General features: G+C 46.6%; 7 protein-coding genes across 7 annotated transcripts; 4 read left to right on the top strand and 3 right to left on the bottom strand.

The window, feature by feature from the left end:
• Positions 1 to 63: 63 nt before the first annotated feature.
• On the top strand, positions 64 to 903 carry FOXG_08729 (uncharacterized protein; the record flags this gene model as incomplete). The annotated part of the gene is made up of 5 exons (XM_018387753.1): positions 64 to 102; positions 165 to 191; positions 255 to 508; positions 558 to 675; positions 727 to 903. 5 exons carry the CDS (start codon positions 64 to 66, stop codon positions 901 to 903), a joined length of 615 nt encoding a protein of 204 aa, XP_018245660.1.
• A 765-nt stretch (positions 904 to 1,668) lies between these two features.
• Positions 1,669 to 1,987, bottom strand: FOXG_19866 (uncharacterized protein; the record flags this gene model as incomplete). Its single annotated transcript, XM_018400149.1, has 3 exons — positions 1,669 to 1,725; positions 1,782 to 1,829; positions 1,889 to 1,987. 3 exons carry the CDS (start codon positions 1,985 to 1,987, stop codon positions 1,669 to 1,671), a joined length of 204 nt encoding a protein of 67 aa, XP_018245661.1.
• Positions 1,988 to 3,052: 1,065 nt separating this feature from the next.
• On the top strand, positions 3,053 to 4,503 carry FOXG_08730 (uncharacterized protein). The gene is made up of 2 exons (XM_018387754.1): positions 3,053 to 4,034; positions 4,081 to 4,503. Exons 1-2 carry the CDS (start codon positions 3,291 to 3,293, stop codon positions 4,240 to 4,242), a joined length of 906 nt encoding a protein of 301 aa, XP_018245662.1. The 5' UTR covers positions 3,053 to 3,290; the 3' UTR covers positions 4,243 to 4,503.
• A 404-nt stretch (positions 4,504 to 4,907) lies between these two features.
• Positions 4,908 to 6,018, top strand: FOXG_19867 (uncharacterized protein). Its single transcript, XM_018400150.1, has 2 exons — positions 4,908 to 5,139; positions 5,192 to 6,018. The coding sequence occupies exons 1-2, from the start codon at positions 5,028 to 5,030 to the stop codon at positions 5,947 to 5,949; spliced, it is 870 nt and encodes a 289-aa protein (XP_018245663.1). The 5' UTR covers positions 4,908 to 5,027; the 3' UTR covers positions 5,950 to 6,018.
• A 947-nt stretch (positions 6,019 to 6,965) lies between these two features.
• FOXG_08731 (uncharacterized protein) lies at positions 6,966 to 8,039 on the top strand (the record flags this gene model as incomplete). The annotated part of the gene is made up of 2 exons (XM_018387755.1): positions 6,966 to 7,344; positions 7,405 to 8,039. The coding sequence occupies 2 exons, from the start codon at positions 6,966 to 6,968 to the stop codon at positions 8,037 to 8,039; spliced, it is 1,014 nt and encodes a 337-aa protein (XP_018245664.1).
• A 371-nt stretch (positions 8,040 to 8,410) lies between these two features.
• FOXG_08732 (uncharacterized protein) lies at positions 8,411 to 9,682 on the bottom strand. Its single transcript, XM_018387756.1, has one exon. The coding sequence runs from the start codon at positions 9,537 to 9,539 to the stop codon at positions 8,622 to 8,624; it is 918 nt and encodes a 305-aa protein (XP_018245665.1). The 5' UTR covers positions 9,540 to 9,682; the 3' UTR covers positions 8,411 to 8,621.
• Positions 9,683 to 10,673: 991 nt separating this feature from the next.
• Positions 10,674 to 11,828, bottom strand: FOXG_08733 (alcohol dehydrogenase; the record flags this gene model as incomplete). Its single annotated transcript, XM_018387757.1, has 1 exon — positions 10,674 to 11,828. The coding sequence occupies one exon, from the start codon at positions 11,826 to 11,828 to the stop codon at positions 10,674 to 10,676; it is 1,155 nt and encodes a 384-aa protein (XP_018245666.1).
• Between the last annotated feature and the right edge of the window lie 465 nt (positions 11,829 to 12,293).

The following is a 12,293-nucleotide window of genomic DNA, read 5'->3' on the forward strand; positions in this document are numbered from 1 at the left end:
ACTTATCCCATCGAAAAACCTCGTTGATCACATCTCATTACTACCTGGCTCATTGCCACGAAAATGTCTCAATTGACGCTGTTACAGATAGCCGGTTCCCTTGTCCCCAGAGACTACAACTGGTGATTTCTGAGTTGGGTCTCAAAATCACCAACATTCATCAGTTGGACATCATCAAGCGTGAGCAGCAGGTATGTGCTATCGATATTGTTTATGAGACCAAGCGACGCTGATACTTTTTGCAACTGTCTTAGAAGCCAGAATTTCTTGAAATCAATCCTTTTGGAGCTGTTCCATGTCTCCAGGACCGCTCGCATGATCCAATTCTTGTTCTGACTGAGTCACGGGCTATTGCGCGATATCTCGCAGATCGATATGGCGGACCGGACAATAAACTCATCCCTGACGGTGGAGTTGCAAAGCCGAAGTTCGAAGAAGCTGCATCCATCGAATTGACCTCTTTCGATGCTGTTGCTAATCCACTGGCCTTCGAAGCCTACTTTAAACCGTGAGTAGCCCTGCCGAGGCGACGATAAGAAGTTAACAGGTCTTGCCAGACAATTCATGAACCAAGAGGTGAAGGAACAGGTCGTCAAGGATCTCAAAGTGAAACTTGAACGAGTTCTGAGACTCCTTGACCAAAAGCTCAGCACACAGCCTTTCATGGCTGGCGAGGTTAGTATGGTTGTAATTCGACTCTTGTAACCGTGCAGCTGACATACATAGACTGTTACACTGGTTGACTTTTTTTATATCCCGTATATGCACTACCTGCAAGATGGAGTTTGGCCTACCCTTCTAGAAGGTTACAAAAATCTACTTACTTGGTGGAACCAGATGCAAGGTCGAGAGTCCTACCGACAGATGTATGCGGATGGAAATAAGGGGATCTATCATGCCTAAGTCGATGATATTATTGCTGATTGTCATTCGTGTTAATGATATCTATTCTCTACCTTTATGTGGGGTTAAAGCTTCTTTTAACCCCTCAGCCTTATGATTTTATCACTGGTATTATCACTGGCGAACTCAAAGTAGACATGTAGCTTGATACTTCTGATGATATATACTAGCTGATTATTTTATGTCTCCTTTGTATTCTATAAATCAATTCCCCAATCTTCAGATACCCTGCTGTCTATAAACGTATTAAAACAGTTCTAATATCTGTGTGGTGATATAAGCTCTTAGCCACAGGTCTCAACTACAAATAACACATCTAGCTCACAATATATCAAAATAGTTCGGCATCCCTCTTATAAATAGTTCTTTCTTCTCTATCAGTTCCTGGTAACTGATTCTGCTGGGAAGCAATGCATATTCGAGACGGTCCATTAGTCCATCAGCTAGAAACCCGGTATTACCTGAGTTACCTAGCATTATTATCAGCTACAGAAAACAACTTGTCAAGATTCTTGAATGTCTTGTTATTTGGGATTTGTTTGGGGTTTATTTGTTCGTTTATCTTTTGTAAGATTCTTATGCTAATTAAAAGCTACTTTATGCTCTGAGCACTGAATGAATCCTGACATTGATTTAGAGCAGTTTCTCTGGTTGTGAGTAAGACTTGTCGAGGAGGCTCTGTGATGGGTTGGCTTGGATGCGCTGTGATGGCTTCCATTACCAATAGCGAATCACTGCCTTGTCCTGCCCCTTTTCAGATCAACTTTAGGTCGTAGACTTGTAGTGCTGTTTCATGTATTCCTGGATTCCTTCGACTTCAGTCTGAGAGGCACATGATCAGTATTAAATTCAGAGATTATGGCAAGGAAACTACTAACCGACTCTAGTTTGCGAGGTACCATGACCTGCCACTGGTTGCCAGACCGCTAGTAATGGTCAGTATGAAAGTCAATACTTAGTAGACTGCATGGATTTTGATTCTAACCTCGACTACCTCATAGTTTCTACTTCCAAAGTACCCATCTAGCTTCTGTCTAAGCTTCTTCTTGTTTCCGTACTTGAGAGTCAAGAACTGTTGGTTCATATTCGCGGGGACCTTTATTTCGTGAATCAGTACCAAAACGGGGACAATTTACTTGTAAAAGATCTTGCTTGACCACGTCACATATCTGCTTTGGTTTACTTGGAAAGGATTCTGACTGTGATATTTATACTTCGACTCCTAGTCTTACAGTAGTGAGGGATTTAGTAAAAGCGCCCGATTTGATTGTTCCAGTTCACTTGGGCAGCCAGGCAATGTGCAAGTCTACGGTTCGTGCCAATAGACGAGGCAACACTTGAAGTATCACGACTCTGCATCAACTGAGGGAAGAGAACTAGCTGTGATACCTGAACTGCCAGAGCATATTATTTCTGTAGGTGGCGCACTGCAAAGCCAGGCAGCAACGTTAAGTCTGTTAATCATCTGTGTCACTCACTCCCAGGACTTGATTTTCACATGCTCACAGACCAATGCTGCCGTGACACGGAGGGAAAAGAGCCGTGAAAGGGACATCGTGAAGGGGATTCAGTAACAGCCAGGAACAAGGGGATTCTTGAATGTGACTCCCAAAGGGTCTGTATCACGCTAAAGCTTCTGATGACTCACTGTGTTACCTCTCTCTGTAGGATGAATAGCCAGCACTTTGCTTTTAGTGTAGCCTTAAAAGCCGCAAGCCCGACCAAACTTGTAAAGCACTCAACTCAACTCACAAACATCGCCAAACAGTCAACAACCTTCCAAACGAAGCTAACGAAACCTCTTTGCCAATATGTCATGGTCACGAGAAGGTCAGAGTTACAGGAACACTACTGGGATCTGCTCGACCTTTCGCCACAGCTCAACGAAGCATTCAAAATCTCGAGACCGTCTGAGGCACCTCAATCAGGCGACACCTGTTCTCTGGGTCCCATTAACGGCCCGAATCTGCAAACCAAGCGACATTTTCTTGCGTGACGATGACGTCCGTCAATGGTTGGATGTAAGTGATCTCCCTTGATCGAATGGATTGTACTGAAAGCCTTTTAGAGCATTTACCCATGGAGTCCGGATACGAAAGCTTCAGGCATAAACTTGCTTCTGGCCCCGAAAACCGACTCCCTTGATGACCTCCCTTTTAGTCAGACGGGATTTCAGAACGTCATAAACAAGCTCAAAGTCCATGGATCTATTGTCCGAGCTATCAATCGCAATACGAGCTGTGCCTTTATTCATTTCCCATTCACATGGAACCCTACGAGCGAGGCTATCCCTTCTATCAGTCAGTCAATATGCCATATCTCATAACAGTCATTCTTGCTTCTTTTTAGTCTACAATTGCCGAACTTCTGCTTGCTAGGAGGGAGATATGGCCCTCTTTGTGGCCTTCTTTCCTGGAAGTCTCACAACTAATGCGGTTTGGTATGGATGTGATCTGTCCAAGCGCAAGTTCCACGGAGATCTGATTACCGATTCTGAGCTCATCTGCGGTCAACTGGAAAACTTCGACGGAGGCGCCTTCCACCCAATGGTTCTCCCCGTAGTGTTTGCTGGCTTCGAGAGGGAGAAGCACATTGGTATGGCGAGGAAGTGTCTGACGCAGTTTGTCCAGCGAATCCACGATCTCGCCCACCAGGGCCTCCGGTCAATGAATGGAAATGAAGGTTACATGAGATCCGAAAGCGATAAACTCGAAGATTGTGCGCCGTTGATGAAGGGAGGGTGCTTAGCATCGTACTTTCGACTGGTATCGAGCCTCATTCACTCAAGAGCTGCCAAGCTTGTTTCACAACCAAAGACAAATTCGTATCAACCACAAGAAGAACAAGAGCCTGCTGTGCTTTTGTGGCAGAATATCAGTTTCCTGAGGATTGGGCTGCAGAACTGGCAGGCCCAGCTTCGCAAGATGATCGATCATGTTGATCAGCTCCATGATACTTTTTTCGGTCTTCCCGTTGCAGCTAGAGTCCCCAACAGCCAGACCAGGTTGCATATTCTCCAGGAGGTAGGGGGTAGACTCAAGACAAGGCTCCAGGACCTTGTTGATGAGTACGATGAGTACATAAGACAATGCACTCACATTATGGATGGCCTGACTTTGGAAACACAGCTGGTACGTATCAGTATGTAAGTGAAGACTTGGAACTAAAACGTTACAGGAACTGAATATTATCGGCCGCAAGGACGCAAGAATCAACCAGGAGATATCTCGAGTAAATCTCGAGGTTGCTCAAATGACACGCCTCGATGGTAGTCTCATGAAGTCTATCGCCATGCTGTGCATGGTCTTTCTTCCTAGTACCTTTGTCTCGATAAGTTAGACAGCAGCTATAGTCGTTAAGCTCTAATTCTGGACAGACTTTCTTCTCTATGGGCTTTTTTCTTTTTTCAGTGGATAAAGGAAGAGGGGGAGGGAAACGAGATGCTATCGCATACTTCTGGGTTTAAGTCGTTGTTGCTGTTGAAATGACTATTCTCACTATGCTTACCTATCTTTTACGCATGCACCCTGAGAGGAAACACTCCTTAGGCGCCTAATGCTACTAACAGATTAGACTTTTTAGTAAGATTGTTTCTTCTTCCCCTAGTATATCATATTAATTACTGACGATGATGATGATGATGATGAGACAGTAAGTCCTTTTGTTGACATAATACATCAAGCATGCCGTTCTTTTTTTTTTTTCTCAAGACACCTTAACTTGACTTTTCAGCACCCAAGCAAGCAAGCACGCAGAACATAATCCACTATGAAGATGACCTCGGCTAAAATTGCCCAACGCTTGATCGACCTTCGGTCTCGTCCAAATGCCCATTTCTCAGCATTTCCAACTCTAGCCGATATATCCAGAGCACAAGGTAGCATTTCTATGACCAACTTAGTGTGTTTAGGGTGTCGAGCGAGGTATGGGCTTGGTGTGATTACGACTGCGGCTACTGACTGGACTTAGCCTAACCCGGCAAGGTCACCATGTGGCTTGCAGGGGTGTCAGCAATTAGCATAAGTGTGCTCTGCTCTGCCGCAACTTTTAGGCCCTCTCCCAATTTTCTTTTCCCAAATCTCGTGTTGTTACCTGTCAAACACACTCTCTCCCTGACCCCGTCCATGTCATCCTCTAAACTTACTGAAGCCTGGGACTTGGAAGATGTTTGGTTTGGCCTAACAAGCTCTGCAGAGCGGAGAAAACTGCAGAATCGGCTTAACCAACGGGCCTACAGTGGGTCTCACGTATCCAGACCGAGTTGCTGAGGCTAAATCAGTCCTTGTAGGGAGAAGACGACACCACAGAAATCTGGCCGCAGTACAGGAGTCTGTGGAATGTACCCAAGCCATCAATCCAAAGTCGACAAGGTCTCTCAGTACACAGGCCGGTTGCGTCGAACGGCAATCTGTGCATGTCAACAAACTTGCGGAGCGCCCTATGTTTCTGCTTCTTAAGTGGCCGAACTTGCGGCGTGATGCCTTGGAGTTCCTACAGAGAGCCACTACAAACTGGAGCCTCAACTCACCGCAACCCCGGGATCTACCAAGTTTGTCACGACTGAATGCCTTCGATGCTCTCGCTCGCAACGCCATGGTGCTACGTATCCCTCATGAGTATCTTGAGACAGATGAACACCACTCACTATTCAATTACCACGGCCCTGTTGTTCATTCTTCCAAAGCACCTCTGCCTCTTAGCCTATGCCCAACAGAACTCCAGAAGGCTATCATTCATCACTCTTGGCTCGATATTTTCCCTTTCCCTAATCTAAGAGACAACATCCTCCGTGGCATCCAGCTAGGCCAACTTGAGGAGGATGTGCTCTGTGATAGGCTTTGTTGTGATTTACTAAGTTTCAATGAGGACTCCATCCCATCCCTGTTGATCTGGGGCGACTCGTGGGATGCTGCGGGATGGGAATTTAGTCCTCAGTTCTTTAAGGAGTGGGGGTTTTTACTTGAAGGATGTCCTGAGCTGATACAGGCAACAAATTATTGGAGGGAAATACGCGGGGAATCAAAAATAGAATTTGACTCAAACTAGATAGCGTTCTCCTTTATTACAGTCTCTATTTTAATCATACTTCGTGAATAATTAACAATATTGGCTACATCGAATACTAAATATAAAGACGTGATTATACTTCTAGCTCCAACTAAGAGGAGTCAGCTCTCCCTAAACTTTTAGGAATTAATAAGTTGGACGTTTTATGCCGTTTATGCTTTTACTACTAGATTTATTAAAGCCACCATGGATTGCAATAACCGAGCCCCAACAAAACCTGACGAGGCTAGTCATTTTCATGTAGTAACTTAGTGGTTCTGGTCTATATATTTCAGAGTATTGTTATGCAAACTCCTCGTATTATATTACTCCTTCACGGTCAGCTTTCCATACGGCCATAGTCTATCTACAATGCGGTGTACGTAGAGTGATTCACCCATGGTGCTCGGAAAGCTATTAACTGAATGCCATCACTCTTGTCTCGCATAGGAGGGTCGCCACGACGGTATTGTTCGATTTACTGAAGTTGCACTGTAATATTGAGTTTGGGGTAATGTGTCACGTTCACGGTTGTTGATGTCTATGTTGTCCGTTGCAGGTAATTACATCCATAGAAAAGACTAAGTCGTCATTGGTGCCTTGGCTACGGACGCCACTGTGGTGGTAAGGGGATAAGCAGGATGCATATCAGTTCCACCTTACCGGAGCCTACTATCATCCCGCCCTCATCTCTATCATAAGAAGATGCTTGTACGGGCCCACCATCGATTCCGCTCGCCTCCGCAACCTAGAGGTAGAGTGCTTGGAATGATATCCCTCAACCCAACCGACATCCAATCAATATGGTGGACAAATCCGCATTTGCGGAATGTTGAAGCTAGTAACTCCGTCACCTTGCGAAGATAGGGTCCGAATTTTGTTGGCATGATTGCGAGTCGAACCTTACAAAAGTCAAGCCCGAAACCGCTGTTTCACCAAGCCTTGAACTCTTTTGAAGACTCAACTAGTCTGTTGTACTATTCATTTGGGACCACCTTGTTCATCAGTCGATCGTTATGGCATTCACTGCATACGCTGAGGAGCATTTGCGCCCAAACGGGCCCAGCGATGCGCGCCCTACCGCACTCCGAGTTGTCCGTGACCTGAAGCTCGACGGAAAGCTAGAAGGACGAGTGTTCGTTGTTACAGGAGGCACTTCTGGCATCGGCTACCAAGTCGCGCGAGCAATACATGCCACTGGTGCCGACCTCTACATTACCGGTCGCGACTCCAACAAAGGTGAGTCGGTTGCGACCGAGCTTGCTGAAGATGGACGACCCGGTAGAGTGGTTTTTGTCCAGATCGAACTAGACTCTCTTGCGAGTGTTCGAGATGGAGCTGCCGAAATTCTGGAAAAGTCTGGTGGAAAAGTCAATGTGCTCATTAATAATGCTGGTAAGCTAACTTATCCTCGCCCACGATACAATTCACAACTTGACTGATTGAAACGATTAGGCATCATGATGTGTCCCTATGAAAAGACTAAGGATGGTTTTGAGTCTCAGTTTGGTATCAATCATCTCGGCCACTTCCAACTCTTTTACAAGCTCAAGTCAGCATTGCTTTCCAGCGCGACACCAGAATACGCATCTCGTGTCGTCAATCTCACGTCGTCGGGACACCGGCTAGCCCCCCTTGATACAGACGACTACAACATCACGAAGGACTATACCCCATTCAAAGGCTATGGCGCTTCCAAAACAGCCAATATCTATTTCAGTAATGAGATTGAGCGCCGCTACGGATCTCAACACCTGAACGCTTACTCCACCCATCCCGGAATGACAATCACCAACATTGGACAGTACTTGGATCCGGAAACAGCCAAAGCCTTTTCAACTTTTCCTGGAGCGAAACAGATTACTAAGGAAGCAGCTCAAGGTGCCGCAGTGCCCGTACTCGCGGCTTTATCCCAGGAGTTGGAGGGTAAGGGCGGCCTTTACCTTGAAGACTGCCGACAATCTGGACGGGCTGAAGGTGTCAACCCAATCGAGCACCCATACGGCTATGCCTCCTGGGTCGAAGACGAGGATAGCCAACGGAAGCTATGGGTCGATAGTCTGGCTTTGGTCGGCAGCAAGGATGACTAGGTGGGATGTCACGTAAATACCGTCAGGCAAACATATCGCATGAAGGCAGATCATGCAAGCTTCGAGCTCAAGGTGGTACCTGGTCAGGATAGGTTCTCTAAATTCTTTATCATTTAACAGCAATTATGGTAACTGCGTTCTCATTGTTTTTCCAAAAAGCGCTCCAGTGCTGTTGAACTCGTTTTGTACGCATTTAAACTATGGCATAGCCTTAAGATTGCCTTGTACAGGTTGAAAACTCAATACTTACAATGATTTGCCTCCCCATGAGTTGTCGTCAGGGCCTGTAGCCACATGTCAAGATTTGATAACCTGATTCCCACATTTGTCCCAAGGAAGAAAGGATCACCTCGACGAGAAACTAGAAGAATAAGGCTACATTGGCATTAGGATGAGTTTTCAAGGTTAAATTAATGCCCTGGCGTTTTGTAAATACATAGGAGATCCATAACATTCTTATATTGATTGATGATCAAATTTAAAGCTCCATAGCGGTTTGTAGTACCGCAAATACCTTCGTCTTAAACCCGCAATCTATCTGTCGGTCGACCTGAACCCATATCAGGGACCAAAGAAGTCTTCTCATGGGAACGTGTCCACATGTCCGTCGAGCTGAGCCTGAATATAGCGAAATACCCTTTCTTGAAGATCGTGATCTTGAGCCAGCTTTGACCCAGACTCTGCTTTACCAACCGGGCCATAGTACTCGCCAGTCTTGGCCTCGGGGCTTACAGAAGCCCATATCTGCGACAAAGCACCTTTTTCCAACGGTGTTGCAAACAGACTTATTGCAACATTCAGGAACGGCTTAAGAAAAAGGCCGGTAGACCCGTGATGCAAATTGGTCGCTACCATCCCGGGATGAACAGGAATTATCTTGATATCCTGTACTCTTTCGGCCAGTGCCTTGGCATAATGAATATCAGCCAATTTAGATGTAGTATACCGCGCAGTCGTTCGCCAGTGGGATATCGTTGATCGGAATTGGTCAAAGTTGTCGTATGCGTTTTTAGGAGCTTGTGCGTGAGCGGCTGAGCAGAGTATGACAGCACGCGCCTGTGGATTGACCTTGACCGTAGACTGCAATACCGGCAACAGGAGTTGAGTGAAAAGAGCGGTACCCAGCACGTTTGTGCCGAACTGAATCTCATACCCATCTTTAGTGAGGCCCTCAGGAACCATCATAATACCAGCATTATTAACCAATGTATCAAGACGGGATTCCCTGCTGAGGAACTCCATTGCTGCGGCCTTGACGCTCGCGAAAGAGGCGAGGTCAATCTCGAGAAAGTCAATGGGGCAGGCTTTGGGATTCTCTTGCTGGAGATCTGAGATAGCCTTCTCTGCTTTCTGTCGAGAGCGAGCGCCGAGATAAATGCGTGCTGGGTTGTGTCTGCTGAGCTGGCGGATTGTTTCGTATCCTAGACCAGCATTACCTCCTGTGACAATGATGACCTGCCCAGAAAGGTCAGGGATGTCCTCGGAGCAAAACTCGGGCATGATGGATTCTGTTGTATGGAGCTTGAGAGCCTGTCCTAGAGTACTGGGAGCCGCAGGCTGGGTCAAAGAAGAAGTAACAGTGGTGACGGAAGGAGTGATGCGAATTTGAGCTTGGGCGACAACATCATTTCCTTATAGATCATACCGCTTTGACCAAGTCGGACGTTGGGGCAGCCGAACGAGCGTTGGAATGCTGCAGGGGCGTAAGCAACTAGTACGGCTGAAAACTCCGCTAGCTCCGGCAGTAGTAGTATTGGTTCTCCGAGAGCTATGTAAACCACGGAAGCACTATACTCATTGAGGCAAAGTCTCAAGCAACTTGCTTACACCCAGGTAACAAGGGTAGAGTCAGGATCGAGCTAGGCTAGAAGCAATTTAGAGGCTTGCATGGGACAGCACCCAGAGTAGTTTCAAGTTCAGTGTCCAAACTCTCCCCAAGGACTCCCCCTTTTGTCCTGAACTAACTAACTCTTTCCTTCTTTCAAACCTTTTTGCCCTGTTCCAAGTTCGTACATCCCGTTCTCACTAGGGCTACAGGTCTTATCGGCCTAGGCATCCCGGATACGATATTAAAATTCAAAGAGATTATTAAAATCTGAATCTTGACTCAGATACCAGTGCGTCTGGTAGCAGATAATTTAAGAGTTATTATTATCACTTACTAGGAGAATATTTTTCTACTGAGAATATTTTTCTACTGAGAATGTGGGATTTTCCCCAGAAGTTGTATCAAAAGCAGACAGGTAAGAAAAACCTACTGCTCGCAACACAAGATGTTTATGGACCAAAGGCCCTTCAGTGAGTTCCAGCCCGCACTTGTAGATTTCGTCCCACGCTCCTTGCTCATGTCATGAGCTGGAACTGCAAGACTTGATTGTGTTGTTAAAGTTTGGTGTTGCTGAGTATAGGCAGATGAACTGAGGTTCTGAATCTGCGTTGTTCATATCTGTAGGGCGGTATTCGGGCCAGTGTGTAGCACTGTGCGCGTTGATCTACAGGACTGGACACAGGGCTAGGAGCAGTCACTTACAGTAGTCACAGAAGTTAGGTAGCGGGTAAGTGATCATGCAATGGCGGCTGTATTTAATCTAAGTAGATGGTATATACCACTCTGGCTTTTCAATTCTGAAACTCTCAGCCCTTGACAATCGTCCTTCCCAGGACCTGCCATGAGAAGGGTGCGACAGGTTGAAGCAGTAACGGCGTAATGCCAGTATCTCTAGGATTCTCACCAACCATCGACACGGGAAATCCGATGTCAAAGGGCTGAACTGCCTCGATGATCTGTATGTGCTTATCGGTAAGCTGGATTTCCAACCCCTTGATATTGTCGTGAAGGTGCTCGACTTTGCGTCCTCCAATGAGGGGGAACACATTGCGTGCCTTGTGTATCAAGTATGCCAAGGCAACCTGTTGGATACTGGTGGCACCAACCTGCTCGGAAACTTCCTCCAAGGTTTTGCTCGTCTTCTTCTCGACTTCAGTCTGACCAGGACCCCACATAGGTCGAAGCCCTTCGTTAGCCATCTTACGCGCCTCGATTTGCTTTTCCGTTTGAAGTTTTCCGCCACCTAGTGCATCCCAAGGCACTATCGCCATGCCAAAATGGTGCGCCATGGGAATAACATCGCGTTCGAAGTCGCGGATCATCACATTCCAACGTCCCTGATAGACTGAGAAAGGTGTCTTGCCGTGGTCTCGGGCATACGTGTTCGCTGCTGAAACAACCCATGCAGGGGTGTCAGATACGCCGAGATATAGGACTTTGCCCTGTTGAATGAGTAGATGTAGCGAGTCCATAAGTTCTTCGATAGACGTGGTCCAGTCCCACCAGTGGACATAGAGAAGGTCAATATAGCCGGTTTGTAGCTTAAGCAGTGACGCGTCTAGCGACAAGAAGAGGGATTTTTTGTGATTACCTGAGTAATTCACCCTCTTGTCTGGACCGATATCGAAACGGTAGTTATTTGTGAACTTAGTCGCGATAAACACTGAATCGCGATTATTACGCGCCGCCATCCAGTTCCCAATATATGTTTCAGACTGGCCACCCTGATAGTCATTGGCCGTGTCGATGAAGTTACCACCGGCATCCGCGTAGGCATCTAGAATTTTGAAGCTTTGCTCCTCATCCACACCCCCCATCGCGGCAGCCATAGTCGTTCCGAACGACATACCACCGAGGCAAAGCGGCGATACGCGAGCTCCAGCACTTGATGACAGGACTCGATATCGTCCCAAGGGAGTTGCTGGTTCCGGACGTGCGTTGAAGAAGTCGACGAGAGACATGTTGGACGATTGCTTTTAGACTTTCTTTGATCCAGGGTTTACAAGTGCTGTAAGAAAAGGTAGATAGAAAATTAACTAGTATGGTACAAGTTTGATGATGGATGCTGTCATGATAGTCGATAATAGCAACCAGGGAAAGGCACATCTTGTTTGTCCTTATATAGCCTTGCGCGACTAGCTAACATGAGTCAATGATATCCACGTAGCGGGCCTTTCCTGACATATTTTTTCTTTCCCTTTCTCCTATTTTCCTCTTAGTCGCCAAAAGGCCTCCTACGCATGAATGGCGACCTAAGCACTCGCAGGTCCACCGACCATCGGTTCCCCAAAGCCCGTTGGGGGATGTGGAAGCGATGGACAAGGGGGTAAGCAGAGTGCACATGATTAATTAGCGTAGTGACCCGCTCGAACTGGACGTATGTGCGCCATTAGCCCATCTAGCATGGTGCCACCGAAGACATACTA

Source organism: Fusarium oxysporum, chromosome 2 (genome assembly GCF_000149955.1).
Source record: "Fusarium oxysporum f. sp. lycopersici 4287 chromosome 2, whole genome shotgun sequence".
Taxonomy (NCBI): domain Eukaryota; kingdom Fungi; phylum Ascomycota; class Sordariomycetes; order Hypocreales; family Nectriaceae; genus Fusarium; species Fusarium oxysporum.